Source organism: Hirundo rustica, chromosome 2 (assembly GCF_015227805.2).
Source record: "Hirundo rustica isolate bHirRus1 chromosome 2, bHirRus1.pri.v3, whole genome shotgun sequence".
NCBI classification, from domain to species: Eukaryota; Metazoa; Chordata; class Aves; order Passeriformes; family Hirundinidae; genus Hirundo; species Hirundo rustica.
Window position 1 is genome coordinate 55,685,068 of NC_053451.1, and position 14,597 is coordinate 55,699,664.

Consider the following 14,597-nt stretch of genomic DNA (forward strand, 5'->3'; position numbering starts at 1 on the left):
CTCCCTAAATAACTCTTGACCTGACTTTTGCTTGAAAAAGCCTGGACCTTACTCAAACATACAGCAAAAGATGATTGGGCATTTCCAATTCCCCCACTTGAACTTTCCTTCACCTGGGCATGTGCTCCTCTGTCCCAACATTTGCTATAGCCCTGAATGCAGTTATCTGCAAATTTTAATTCACTGGGACTATTGAAAATACTACAGCTAGACTGGGAGACACTTGCAAGGGTGGGTGTGGAGTCTGGGCAGCATTATTTCATATATTCAGGTCCCCTTGGGCTTGTGGGTGTAGATTTCAGCAGAGCTTTCCCTGTAGGACCTTTGTTGTTCCCATACAGATGTGTCTGAACCTCAGTGATGCCCAGTGATGAATTTCAGACAGTAAAACCCAGTGCAAGGCCCAGACAGCATCCCAGAGCTGTAGAAGGTGTATAAGGGAGGGTATCTGAGATGACTTAAAAGAAAGCTAGGAGGTGGCCAGCACACCAACTTCACCAGACACAATCTGACTTTCCTTCTCCCAGGAGAGCATGGGAAAAGTCCAGCTCCAGGGGTACCTGGTCGTAGGCTTCACTAGGGACTGAAGCATAAGCACCAGCATTTAACTGAAATACAGAAAAAAAATCAGGGAAGGCAACAGGAGGGGTAGAGAGTCACATTTGGCAATACAATTTTTATTGTAACAGATTTTTGGTTGACTGAGTGGAGGTGATTGGAGAATATCCATGAAAAGGGAAGGAAATGGAGTCTTTTCCATTTTTCTGTGCGCTGACTAAAAAGACTATGACTAAAAAGTACAACTGATTAAATCCTATCTACAACTGAAAGCTAAATCACAATTCTGATGTTTACAGTTGGAAAATAAGGCACACATTTACAGGATTTCAGTGTTTACAGACATTCTCTAAGTCGGTCTCCCCACCTCATTTCTGTTGTAAATAACCACTTCCTAGATATGGTGCGTAGTAATGCAGAGGTAAAATATTTAAAATCATTCAGGTAGTCTGCTTTATATTTTGAAGGGCATCAGTTGGGTTAGTTAGTCAAATCCCTAGACATTAACATGTAGCTTTATTTTCAGTTCTTTGAGCTGTTTTTGAAGTGAATTAATATTTTCCACATATGGAAGCAGCATTGTATTTCACAAAAGATTAAAGACCCAATATGTTAAATCCTTGTCTTGTTCCTGTCCTTTTGCCTGAAAAAGGCTGATACTGTTGTCACTGTTAACTTTTGTCCTTGAAAACTATGCTTTCTCTTCCACAACTGTTCCAGCCTTGCATTGAAATCCACTTTAAACATCTACTTTCTCCTTCTGCATTTTCTTTTATTAAATGCTCAGCAGCCTGACTTCTACAGCATTATAAAGGTATGCATTTTCTTACCTCTAATTTTATGTTCATATTAAGTAAACTCTGATATCTTTTTGTTGTCACTGTCCTTTCTTTAAGTTCAACACACAGCATTTTTGTCTCGTGTGTTGGGCATTCTGCAGCACATATATATTGGCTCAGGGAAGAACTAGATCTGGCAAACACAGCATAAAGTAGGAATCGCTAAGTGCTTCCAGCTTAATTAATTTAATTATGTAGCCCAATGATCGATGTAATAAAAATGAAGCATGCAGGCACATTGTTCAGGGGAGCACTGGCATGCAAAGGCTGAGCTTTAGATGTAATTTTTCTTCCCTTTAATTTCTCTGTCTGTCACAGGACTCAAGAGCTTATTACCATTTGCTGAACCAAGTTGCCCCCAAGGGAGATGAAGAAGGCATTCCGGCTATTACTATTGACATGTCAGGATTAAGGGTAAGATGAGATAAGTTTGGAGTAAATGCCGATATTTTCTGCCTGTTACTTGCGTTGCTGGCTAGCTCAGGGCCGCACTGGCTTGTCAGAGCCAACAAATGCTTCCTTGCACTGCAACACGATCTCATACTTCAGAAATCACAGCTTCCAAAGAATTAAATTATGTGTTTGGATTTCTGTTAGATAATAACTCTCAAACTTCAGCAACCCATTTAATCACGCTGATAAACTACTAACATGTAACAAGTGTGTTTAAATACATTTATCTGTGAATTGCATCAAACCATCACATTTTATACGGAATATGGCTGTAAAAGCAACGTGGTGGGGTGGTTGAATTGTAGGCAAAGCCCATTTGAAAACACAGACTGCCATCAGTAAAAGTGGGAATGGGAATACCTATAAAGCTGTCAAGCAGCTGCTTTAGCAGCTAGATCCCCACTCGGAGACCCAAGTGTGTGTGGGTGCAGAGCCGGGGTGAGGCTGATGTCCCGTTTGTGCCGGGCAGGAGAAGGATGACGTGCAGCGAGCAGAGTGCATGCTGCAGCAGGCCGAGCGCCTCGGCTGCCGCCAGTTCGTCACCGCCACCGACGTCGTCCGCGGGAACCCCAAGCTCAATCTGGCCTTCATCGCCAACTTGTTCAACAAATACCCTGCCCTGCATAAGCCAGAGAACCAGGACATCGACTGGAGCTCCATCGAAGGTCAGGAGAATGCAAATATCGCACGGTGCACCGTGATATTTCCCGTTTGTCTCCTTCTGTTCACGGTTCAGCGCACTGTAAATTCAGTTAGGGTTTCTTCCCAAAACACTCACACCAGAACACCTGTGGTGTTCTGCAGGCCTATGATTGATGTGTCTGTTGTTTTAGGTGAGACAAGAGAAGAAAGGACATTTAGGAACTGGATGAACTCCCTTGGCGTTAATCCACGTGTAAATCACTTGTATAGGTAAGATGAGGTATTACACCTCCTTCAGATGATAAATACAGCCAGCAAGTTGTTTGCAAGAACATAAAAACTTTTGGGCCCTATAAAAATATATGCTGCTTTGTGTTTCCCAGGAAACTAAGTTTACCTCTGCTAATAGTTGAGTTGTGTTTCTTTCCTCTGCTCTTTGGACAATGATATATCTTTTTTGTTGTTTTCAGTGACCTGTCAGATGCCTTGGTTATCTTCCAACTCTATGAAAAGATCAAAGTGCCAGTAGACTGGAACAGGGTGAACAAACCACCATATCCTAAACTGGGTGGCAACATGAAGAAGGTACAAAAGTCCAGAATAGCTCCAGTAGTGATGCCTTATCCTCAGTGAATGCCTATATAATTTCAAACAGCAAAGTAGGTACTCATGTTGCTCTCCAGTCCCAAGGACAGCACCTTAAATGATTTTTTTGCTTAGCCACTGGATAATTTTTCATTCTGCAAAAGAAATATACATTAGACTCACTTGCTCTTTTGACAGGTGAAAAAATATTTGTTAAGTAAAAACACTTGGCAACTTTTGTATCAGTATTTAGAAACTGTTTTTGCAGATCCCTTTTTATACTGCTTTAGGCACTGATTGTGATGCATCTGGACTGTGAGATGCATGGCACTAGCTTAATTGCAGCTGTCTGGATTGCTGCCCTCCACATCAAATGAAGACAGTGACGATAAGCATTCTTGATCAGATGCATCAAGAACCGATCACACAGCTGCTGCTGAATACAAAGCTTTCTCCCAACTATCTGGATGAGTAATTGAGTCCAGTTAGACCAGAGCAATCAACTGATCTAAAATATTGGCTGGGACACTAATCCTTTGTCTCAGTGCATGATGCTCGAGGTACCCATGAGCCATACACTTTTATTTTCCAGGGTAATCTGCTTTTCAGGCCCTGATAATGAAGTATAGCCTTTTCTTCTATGTTAAAAGTTTAGAATGGTATTTTTGGGATGGATCTGCCTGCTGGTAATCAGTTAGCTGTTTTATCACAGAGCCCCAAAATTCCTGTTTGCCCAGGAAGATCTGGGCTGAGGGATCCAAAGAATTTAAAGTAACAGTGTCTTGTCTTTATTTTTTTTTTCTATATTTTTGAACTGCACCAATTGACCCTGCCATTAACAGCTTGAAAACTGCAACTATGCAGTGGAACTGGGAAAGAATCAAGCCAAATTTTCCCTTGTTGGCATTGCTGGGCAAGATCTGAATGAAGGAAACCGTACGCTCACACTGGCCTTAATCTGGCAGCTGATGAGAAGGTAGGTCAGCCAGCCATGAGCTTCAGGGCATTTTGGTATGCTCAGTTGGCATTGCAGTAGTTCCTGAAGCTCTCACTGAGAAGGCTCTGCAGGCTACAGCCTTCTCACTCCTCTGTTTGCACTTCAGTGCCAAGGCAGGAGGACATCCTGCTCACTCCTAGTTAAGCACGTGATCAGAGCACATCTTGGGGGCGAGGCCATTACAGTCAGCTCATGCGGAAGATTATTACTGTCACTCTCTATAGCAAGAAGAAATGCTTATTGCATAGAAGAGAGGAAAAGAAATTAAAAGGTGTCTGTGACAGGGAATGGGTACAATGTCCTAGAAACAAGGGATCGATGCAGAAGTTTTGTAAGCCGCTCCCTGAACTGAGCACAATGCAGTACCTCTTCCCATTTTAATGTAATTCTCTGTGTGTGCATGTTTCTGTGTTTCAGAGGGCCATAACTGAGAGTAAAGAGCCCCAGTAGTTAGGAACTGCATACAAGCTAAATTCAGACTATAGAGAAAGGTATAGGTTTATCAGTAAGGTAGTTAAAATAGTCATGAGGTGATTACTTACCATCAGTTTAGGATATCTTTCCAAGGTGTATGCTGACATATAAGCAAAATGCTCCAGGCTTGTTTTTATGCAGAAGATCAGTCTTAGGTGAGCAGAAGGATTCCCTTCTATCTCTAAAATCAGTGATTATTTTTTAAGCACTATAAGAATGAGTAATTTACAATGAGATACATTAAGAGGGATCTTCCAGGAATTTTATGTAACCAAAACTTTTAACATTCCCAAAACAGTGATTAAGGAATTAGGGATGAATTAAACTCTTTAGATTAATTATTGTATTATAATATAAATCATATGCACTGTGAGTGTGTGTGAGGCAAAGGAATATCAGATCATTGGGATGATCACAAACAAGCTGTGCACATACAGGACAGTTCTGAGGTTACAGCAGACTTTGAGCAAATATCCTGGCTTTCCTCTTAAGGTACACCCTGAATATCCTTGAAGACATTGGTGGTGGAGAGAAGGTCAACGATGAAATCATTGTCAGCTGGGTCAATGAAACACTCACTGCAGCTGGGAAGGATTCAACCATCTCTAGTTTCAAGGTACAGGTTTTTTCAGAAGTCTCTGCTCAGGATTCTCTTATTCAGTGTGTATGTATTGTGTGTATGATATATAGATGTGTGTATGGATATACAAACACATTCTACATTATGATATAACTCACTACCTAGCTTATTTTTCATTGCCTTTTAAAAACTCGTTCAAATACACAGATTTTATTCCAGGGACTTTATTGTGAAAAAGTAATAGAAATATCATATGAACACTAGAGGAAATACCTTGAATTCCAGTTTGGCATGGGAAATCAAAGGAGGGAGACAGGAATGATGACTGGAACTAAGAAAGAACTGCTGTGCTGCTGGTTATGAATCAAGAGCAATTACAAATGGCAGTATTAAAATGAAGAAGAGCAATACATTTGTAACCTGGTAGTACATTCCAGGGGTACCTTGCCCTGTTTTGCACAGTACCATACAAACAAGAGATGGACCAATCCTAGAGTGTTTCCAATCCTGCTAACATATCTATGACACTTCCCAAGCTAGGGAACACTCAGTGGCTATAAATCAGCAGTTTGCACCAGGCAAGAACAGATCCATCAAACTTCTTGTAATGAGCTCAGGAATCACACAGCTGGTCCCCCTCGCACTTCCCATCAGTAGATGTCTATCAGTGTCATCTCCCCACAAGAAGCAAATGCATTAGTCTTGCGCCCCATCTTCTGCTTTAATGGCATTGTAGTCTTTGACAAAGTGACCTACTTCATGGAAGTGGGAAAGGCTGCAGATGTTGTCTACCTGGATTTTAGTGAAGCCTTTGACACTGTTTACCACAACATTCTCCTGGAGAAACTGGTTGCACATGGCTTGGGCATGTGCTCTGTTTGCTGGGTAAAGACTGGATGCCCAGGCCCAGAGAGTGGTGGTGAACAGAGTTACATGCAGCTGGCAGCCTGTCACCAGTGGTGTCCCCAGGGCTCAGTTTTGGGGCCATTTAACACCTTTATTGATGGTCTGGACAAGCAGATCAAGTGCATCCTCAGTCAGTTTGCAGAGGACACCAGGCTGGGTGGGGATGTTGATTTGCTGAAAGACAGGAAGGCTCTGCAGAGGGATCTGGACAGGCTGGATTGGTGGACCAAGGCCAGTTGTGTGAGGTTCAATGAGACCAAGTGCTAGGTCCTGCACTTGTGTCACAACAACCCCTGCAGTATTACAAGCTTGGAGAAGAGTGGCTGGAAAGCTGCCCAGCAGAAAAGGACCTGGGGGTGCTGCTCAGTAGTGGTTCAACGTGAACCACGGTGTGTCCAGGTGGCCAAGAAGGCCAGTGGCATCCTGGCCTGTACCAGCAATGGTGTGGCCAGAAGGACCAGGGCAGGGATTGTGACCCTGTGCTCAACCACACCTCAAATCTTGTGTTCAGTTCAACTACAAGAAAGTCACTGAGGTGCTGGAGCGTGTCTAAAAAGTAACAAAGCTGGGAAAGGCTCTGGAGCATAAATCCTTTGAGGAACAGCTAAGGGAGCTGAGGTTGTTTAAGGAGAGGAGGCTCAGGGGAGATCTTATCACTCTCTACAACTGCCTGAAAGGAGGGTTGTAGCCAAGTGGGGGTCAGTCTCTTCTCCCAGGTAACAAATGACAGGATAGGAGAAAACGGTCTTGAGTTTGGAAATGGCATGGGAAGGTTTTGATTGGATATTAGGGGAGGTTTCTTCCCTCAAAGGGTTGCCTAGAGGGAAGGATTTAAATGCCTGGAGGATTTAAAAAAATGTGTAGATGTGGTGCCTAGGGACATGATTTAGTGGTGGACCGGGCAGTGCTAGATTAAGGGTGGACTTGATCATAAAAATCTTTTTTAACCTAAATGATTCTCTGATGTTTCATCCTTTGGATAAAAAAAAATATAAAGAAAAAGAAAAAAAAAAAATCCTTGAAAGAGTTCTTAGTCTGCCTTAGATAAAAAATTATTCCAAGCAACGCTTTGTGACGATCTAAATATCTAAATGGTTGTCTAAATTTGACGGAACTGTTCATTGCTCTTGAGTCTAGACTATGGCTTTGTGGGAGTTCTTTTATCCTGTTCTTGCATTTAATTTTGTTTTTCGTCTATGCAGGATAGTAAAATCAGCACCAGCATGCCAGTCCTGGATCTCATTGATGCCATTCAACCAGGGTCAATCAAGTATGACCTCTTGAAAACAGAGGACCTGAATGATGAGGAGAAACTAAATAATGCTAAGTATGTTTCTGCCAAGTGGCACTTAGCATGAGTTACCTGGTCAGGCTTGCCTAACTCTGCCTTCAAAAACTGCTCTGCTCTGTGTCATTCTCTTCTGGCACAACCTCATGTGAGAAATACCACCCTAGTTAGGAGCATGAAGGCTGGCAGGTAGTAAAAAGACTATCAATGGAAATGGAGTGTGTAATGTTGTAGTTCCTGCTTTATAAGTCCCTTGAAAGGATTGAAATAATTTGGTTTCACAAGCTCCTATTTTCTCATATTCAATTGACAATTCTTTCAGAGATCAGGGAACAATGCCAACAATAGTGAGCCATGGAAAACAGGGATTAAAGGTCATGGTAGCTCTTTAGTCACTTACAGGTGGAACAAGGGCATATTTAAGAGAGAAAGGGGAGGACAGGATTTATGCCTGAAAAACTGATTCTGTAGATGTGGGTATTGATTTTTTTTCCCTGAATGCAAACGATTTCTTAGCAGAGTCAATTTGTGGGGGCATCTCCCTCTCCTTTCAGAGTTACACAGATCACCTCCTGGTCTGATCAGCAGTTTAGCTTCTCCTTTTCTTATGCAGTAACTACAAAGGAGAAAAAGATGACTGTAAAGCAATCAGAGCTGCCATTATTTTTGTAAAGACTTTTCCCACTGTTCTTTTTTCCCTTTCCATTTCCTACCATCTGTTCTCTTTCTTTTCTTGCAATCCTATGTGTGCTTTTCTCTGTACTGTATTTCTTCATTCCTCTGCTGTTCTTTTCCTCATTTCCCACCCCCATTCCCCCATGCTCCCAATGTTTCTCTGCATTTTGGGGAAAACTTCACAAATGTGTTTGCTCTGAAGTGGGAAGAAGCTGGGATTTTCTAGCTTTTTTTAACGTTGAAATAGACAGCAGAGACGAAAGCCACTAGAGAACAGCCAGTGGCTCTGAGCAGCGAAATGGGAATGTCAGCTTACACATTCTGGGTATGACTGAAACAAGTCCCCAAATGTTGATTTCCAACAACACTGATCTCCACTGACATCAGCCTTCTGCTTCCATCCTTGCAAGTTTGTTTATGTGCAGAGTCTGAGTCTCAGAGATTGAGGGGGAGCAAGACCAGAACGGCTGGTTGTGAGGACGGTCTTTCAGGGGATGGAAGATTAACTGTTTTGTACTGGGATCTGACCTGCACTCTCTTATCCTGCAGTGCTGCAACCATCAGGAAATACATTCTGTCTTTTATTAGAAATGTAGTTCTTTATGAACCTGTCTCGTACATTCCTATAGAAAATTTTAAGTTTAGTGAATCAGTGAAACCCTTTCTGGTATTGATCATGTAAAACACTTAACAGAGGGAAAAATAATGCTACCACACTAATTTCTGTCTTAATTTTTTTTTTTTTTTTCCTGCAATGCAGGTATGCCATCTCTATGGCAAGAAAAATTGGAGCAAGAGTCTATGCCCTCCCAGAAGATCTGGTTGAAGTAAAACCCAAAATGGTCATGACAGTGTTTGCCTGCCTTATGGGAAAAGGCTTGAAGAAAGTTTAAAGCACAAAAGACTTGCACTGATGCCTGTTATTCTCCCGTTAGTTTCCTTCAAACTGGATGCTCTTCTCTGTATCAAAGAAATATGCAGGGTGCTCATGCTTCCAAGGCATGAATGTTATACACGGTTCCAGGTCATACAGAAGTTGTGTATTCACGTGTATCCAGGAAATACTTTGTTTTGAACAGTAATATGTGCTTGGTTTCTTTGCCTTATTTTCCACTTTGCTAGCTATAACCATTTCATATTCCTAAACAAGATTTTGACACTGGGGCCTAAGCATATCCTTTCATTAATGGATACCAGGGTTTTTGTGAGAGGTCATCCAGTGACAGAAATCTTCTAGGACTATGAAATGTTATACTCTGCTTCTGCTTGAAAATGTCGTCATGCTTTTTGTAGCATTTCTGCAATACTTACCTTCAGTTTGCACCTGGGATAACAAAACAGGTTTCCCCAAGCCAATGCAAGTAGTAGTGACTATATTTTTAGAAGGATAGAATCCTCTGAGGAAATTCTTGTGGAAAGAAAGGAGTGTTTGGTGTCTGTGGTGTGTTGCTGGTATGCAAACTGAACAGTACTTTTCCCTGCAAGTTATGCCTCTGCCATCCATGGCATTACTCACAGATTACATTACTGGTTACTGAAAAAACCACACTGTAGCCTGGTCCTCCAAGAACATCCAAACTCTGGAACCTTTGCAACAAACATTCTCCAAGGGATAATTCATTTTTATGTCATAATCCACTTAAAAAAATTGAAAAGCATGATAGAAATGAAAACCATGTTAAAAGAAACTAAGGGAATGTACTCAGTTAGTAGCAATACGATGAGAAGTGAACAAAGGGATGCCGAATGACATATTTATGTAGACTATAAAAATTCAACTCTGTTAACTTCACAGACTTGCACTCAAGGGGCTGCGGCTCTGATTCAGGAGAGCATTTATACTTGTGCTAGCATAAGAAACACACACTCAAATGCTCCCCTGAACCCCGGCTGGGATCCTCAACAGAGCTAAATCAGCTTTGCTTTGCAGCTAACAAGGCACTGTAAATTTGCCTCAGTTGAGGACCTAGCCCTGTCTATAGATAGTCAGTGGGATATATTTGCACTGGATCTCTTCCTTGGCATGAGACGTTTACTGGCCTTTACGTGGATTTTACTGTGGTGAAATGCAGAAGGAGGGAATTTTGCCTTAATGCAATCCCATTGACACAGTCTCAGTTGTCTCCCTCTCCCCCTCCCTTTCCTCCAGCCCTTCAGGATTGCCTTAACAAAGACATGAGAAGTCTCTTCAAATAAAGTGTTCTATAAAGCCAAATGTGTAGTCTTTTCTTTTAGTAGTGGATGGGCTAGTCAGTGCGTGTCCTAGAGCTGAAATGGAGACAGAGGTAAAAATAATCTGTGGACTTGCTGAGAATGTGTCTTCTGTATTGTTATTGAAACCACAGATTGCAAAGAATTGAAAAAATTATTTCCTAGGCCATTTCTGAAAATGCCACTCTGAGACCCTGCCAAAGATGGGACATTGTTCTGGCTGGACTTCCAGTATGATTTCCCCATTGCCCAGGTACCCATAAATTTTGCTTCTTTAAACATTCTGCAATGCAACATGCAATGCATGTTTCTGCAGGAATGGCCAGATTCTGCTCCTGATCAGATCTGACTACCCTGTTCCTCTTAAGAATTTAATACCGGATAGGAAAAGTACAGCATTCTGTCTAAATCCCATTCTGTCTGGCGCCAGTGTTTCCCAGTGCTGGCAGAGGAGGAGAACATCCAAAGTGTTGTACAATGGAGATGTCCCTCCAGCTTACTGCCCACGAAAGGGGAGTTATGAGACCCTACACCACTTCTCTTTTCAGGTGTAGGACCTGCTGTTGCCAGAGAAGAGGGGTGGCACTGAAAAGGCAGCTCCTCACCTCTTGTGACTGGCTTGGGAGTCCTTCAGAGGTAAACCAGAGAGAGGAAACTGTGACTGCAGAGCTTCTCTCAGGTGGGATGACCACGTATTGTGTGTCGCGTGCATGTGTGTGCGTCTGCAAAATGTAGGGGCCATTTTTTGTTAGATAAGTGGTGTAGATCTGAAAGGACTGGGTAATCCTGCCTGAAGACAGCCCTGCTTCAGGTTCCTTGTTTCAGAGAGATGGTCTCACCCCAGACTCAGGGACAGTCATGAAGGATGAAGTAGATGACAGATTGGAAATGGCAGGAGAACCAGGGTGAGAAGGATGCCTTTTCCCTTGACCCCAAATGAATGCAAGCATTTTCCACCCCCAAAGAGAAGAAGGGATTTTCAGGCATTTTCCATTCACCAGCTCTTAGCAACTCAGCTTTTTGCACAGGGGGAGGATTTTTAGAGGAGTCTGCTGAGATCGGCAGAGAGCGGAGTCTTCCATACATCCTGCATTTCCACTAGGCAAGGTGTAGGACTTAGGGGCTCTGGAGGCTGAAAACTGCCTCTGCCTCAGGCCCTGGAGAAGGGCCGGGGTGTTATTTGAAACACGTTTTGTGGCAGGGGCTGCTTTCCCTCCTCAGCATGCCAGAGCCGGAGCCGGGCTCCCTGGCGCGCCGCCCTCGCCGCTGCCGGAGCTCTGCCCGCGGGCTGCTCTGGGGAGCGCCGGCCGCAGCTCCGCAGCAGGGACAGCTAACCACGAGATGGCACTCACTGCACCCGGAGACACCGACACCGGCCGGCAGGAGCGCCGGCAGCGCCATCCCCCGAGAAACGGAGGGAAAATTGGATCCCGAGCTCTCGGCGCGAAGCCAGCGCTGGCCAGCGCGCAGAGGGGGGAAAGCGCTGCTGGCAGGAGTGCCACGGTAAATACCTACCAGATCTGCAGCCCTGGCTCCGGAATCTCGCTGGAAAAACGAACCTGTCACTGCCCCGAAGGTGTGGCAATAGCTTCGTTCTGGTACAGGAGTATAAATGTTTTCACTTCTCAGTGCATTTCTGTTTAATGGAGTATTCTTACTTATTTGATGGACTTGAGGTTTTGCTTTCATGAGCTGGTAGTAGCAGCCTGTAATAAAGGTCTCTCTCAGCAGATGCTGGTGGGGTTAAGCCTATGAAAAACATCACCAAAAATACTAACCAGGATCTGGAATTTTTTGCTGTTGCTTTCCTCGAACTTTTTCCATCCCTCTTAGAGAAAGCAGATGTCTTTGGGATTCGCTCCCAAATCAAGCTGGCTTTGTAAGCACTTCCATTATTGATTTCCATTGCACAATTAATCATAATTTTCAATGCTTCAAAAAGGCTTAGACATTAACACGAATAAAAATAAAGCATCAGCATTTAGACTAACTAGGAGAAAAAACCATGAAGACAATCAATCCACATGCCTCAGGGTACAGTCTGATCACCAGATGGACTTAGTAGGAAATGTCCCCCCACAGAGTAGTAAAGCATAATTATGTGTATGATGAGGATTTTACACCTTCTTGTAAATCATCTACCCTAGCTAGAAATCATCTGTTCCAGCCTCAGAAAGGGGACAGCAAGCAGTATGGCTGGCTGCTGTGCTTTTCTAGAGATAAAGTTGTTTCCATTTCCTCCAGAACTGTGATTGGACCAAAACCCCAAACTGTCGTGGGCTTTCCCCGACATTCAGGTGGTTTTAGAGTCTTTTGCCCTCTGCAAAACTCTGTGCCAACTGCAAAAAAAGAGACGGAGTCTTCAGGTTCTGAATTTTCAAGGCTGCATGCTTCGTTTATTGTTCTTATCTTACAATTTTCTCAGTGCCCCATGAAAGATGTTTGCAGCTGCTCAGGCTCCGACTCTGACTCCTGACTCCTCCCGAACTGGGTTGTCATTATCTTTTATACTAATTGCTACATATTCTTTATTTATCATTACTTGCCAATGTCTATCACTTATACTAAACAGGTCATCTCTACTCTGACCCAATCTCTTTGAACTACTTTGTGCCACCGTCACTGCAGAAAATGGAGTGAGGGAAGAAGAAAGAAGAAGTAGGAGACAACGCCCCAAATCCTCCATCTTGCCCCTATTCACTTCAATGCTAGAAACCTAGATTTACTGTTTTTTCACCCTGTGATAAACTAAACTACTATTTTTCACACTCTTGTGGTCTGCAATCCATCCTGCAGTGCAGGAAGCCTTTCCCATGGACTGAGATCAAAGCCAATGTCCCTCTGGGCTCTGGGTCAGGGTCCCAGACCCCCCTGTCCAGGTCTCTGACCCTCCAGGGCAGCCAAAGGAATGCCCTGGACTTCAACACCAACCTGACATCACTCGTCCTTCTAAGTGCAGCTTAATTCTGTTATGAGCCTAAATGTCAGCTCTTGGTGTCCACTGCTGCCTAAATGAGCAGCCACTTTGATCCTGGAAAATAGGACCCTGTCTCTGTCAGCTGGCTGCAAAAAGCACATGAGCAACACTGGTCCTACAGCAAGTACCAGTGACTGCTGTTTTCAGCTTGATGGAGAAATGGATCCTGGTGCCTCTGATCTTGCAAACCCATATGCTGAATTGCTCAGAGTCAGCCCTCTGTCTTTTCCCACTTCTGGCAGCCTCCTTCACCATATGAAGAACAGACTTGCCAAGACTTTGGGAGCATTTTCCTTCAGGCTGCTCAGCCACTTAAGCCCAGTAGTCTTCAGGCAAGCAAACAAGGCAAGCAGCAGAGAGCAGCACCACTGAATGCCTAACTCTCATTGCCTGCTCTGTGGTGAGCCACTCTGGAGCTAAAATTTATCAAACCAAAGAAGTTGTTCATTCAGGAGGACATGAATGAGAGAAGCGCTCTGCTCCAGTAAGGTGGCATCTGTGGACTTCATGAAGCTTAATGTGAAAAAACTGTGAATTAGGGCCAAGCTCACATTATAATGCTCTCTTTTTTTTTTTTTTTTTTTTTTTTAATAATAATTGTCAATCAGTGCTTGGTGGTGGTTCTCTTCTGCCACCAGCAAAACTGTGTCATTCCCCTGACAACTCCTTTGCTGCTCTGAAAGTAACACACAGCTCTTAGCTCTCACCAAGTAAAATGACTATATTTATAAAGGACTGTTTTTCATTGCACCTTATTTACTTTTTGTGCCCTGATAACTTTTCAAAGGCACCCGTGTGTCACCTTTATGGGAAACATAATTTGTTCCCAGAGTGTAAATTACTATTACTATTCCAGATCCATAATAAATTGTCCAAAGCTGAGAAAGGCCAGAATTCACACAGGCCATGTGCTTGCAGCTAATGCTATGTCTGAAATTTGTGAAAAGAGCAGAAAGCTTCATAACCATTCACACACATAGATACACTGAATGCCCTCAGGACAGGCACTCATTTAGTGCATTTGTTAAGGATCTAAGGAAATACAGCAATGAATATCTGTAAATGCATAAGAGAACAGAGAGGAGCCCCACACATCCACTCCAGGAATCTCCTAGCAGGTGCTTCACGTGTGTGGTGCTGCTTTGATTCACACAGGCAGAAAAGCAATGTCCCATTGCCAGGCACCTCTGGCAGTCTGTGAAGTTGTCCTCGTTCTTCACCGCAGATAAGCAAACTGAACACCTCAGAGCACATGTCCACTTGTACTGAGGCAGGGAGACACTCTGACTGACCCCTCAGCAGCGTGCCCTCCCTGGATTGTGCAGCCCTGGAGCAGAACACCCTGCATGTCTGAGAGGTGGTGGACAAGACTTAGGAGCATCAGCCTTGCTATGCCTTCTCCTGAAGGCCTG

The 14,597-nt window shown here is 43.5% G+C and overlaps 1 protein-coding gene across 5 annotated transcripts in view; it reads left to right on the top strand.

Annotated features, from left to right (window-relative positions):
• LCP1 (lymphocyte cytosolic protein 1) overlaps positions 1-10,212 on the top strand; it is a 49,623-nt gene extending 39,411 nt beyond the window's left edge. For 3 of the 5 annotated variants that reach the window (XM_040055771.1, XM_040055772.1, XM_040055770.1), the window contains 9 exons: positions 1,346-1,372; positions 1,716-1,811; positions 2,320-2,515; positions 2,684-2,762; positions 2,963-3,077; positions 3,920-4,053; positions 5,041-5,164; positions 7,237-7,361; positions 8,758-10,212. In XM_040055771.1, the coding sequence (XP_039911705.1) occupies positions 1,346-1,372; positions 1,716-1,811; positions 2,320-2,515; positions 2,684-2,762; positions 2,963-3,077; positions 3,920-4,053; positions 5,041-5,164; positions 7,237-7,361; positions 8,758-8,890 (1,029 nt within the window). In that variant the 3' untranslated portion in view covers positions 8,891-10,212. The remainder of the gene's footprint in view (positions 1-1,345; positions 1,373-1,715; positions 1,812-2,319; positions 2,516-2,683; positions 2,763-2,962; positions 3,078-3,919; positions 4,054-5,040; positions 5,165-7,236; positions 7,362-8,757) is intronic. The other 2 variants (XM_040055773.1, XM_040055774.2) reach the window with 2 other exon arrangements.
• The last annotated feature ends 4,385 nt before the right edge of the window (positions 10,213-14,597 follow it).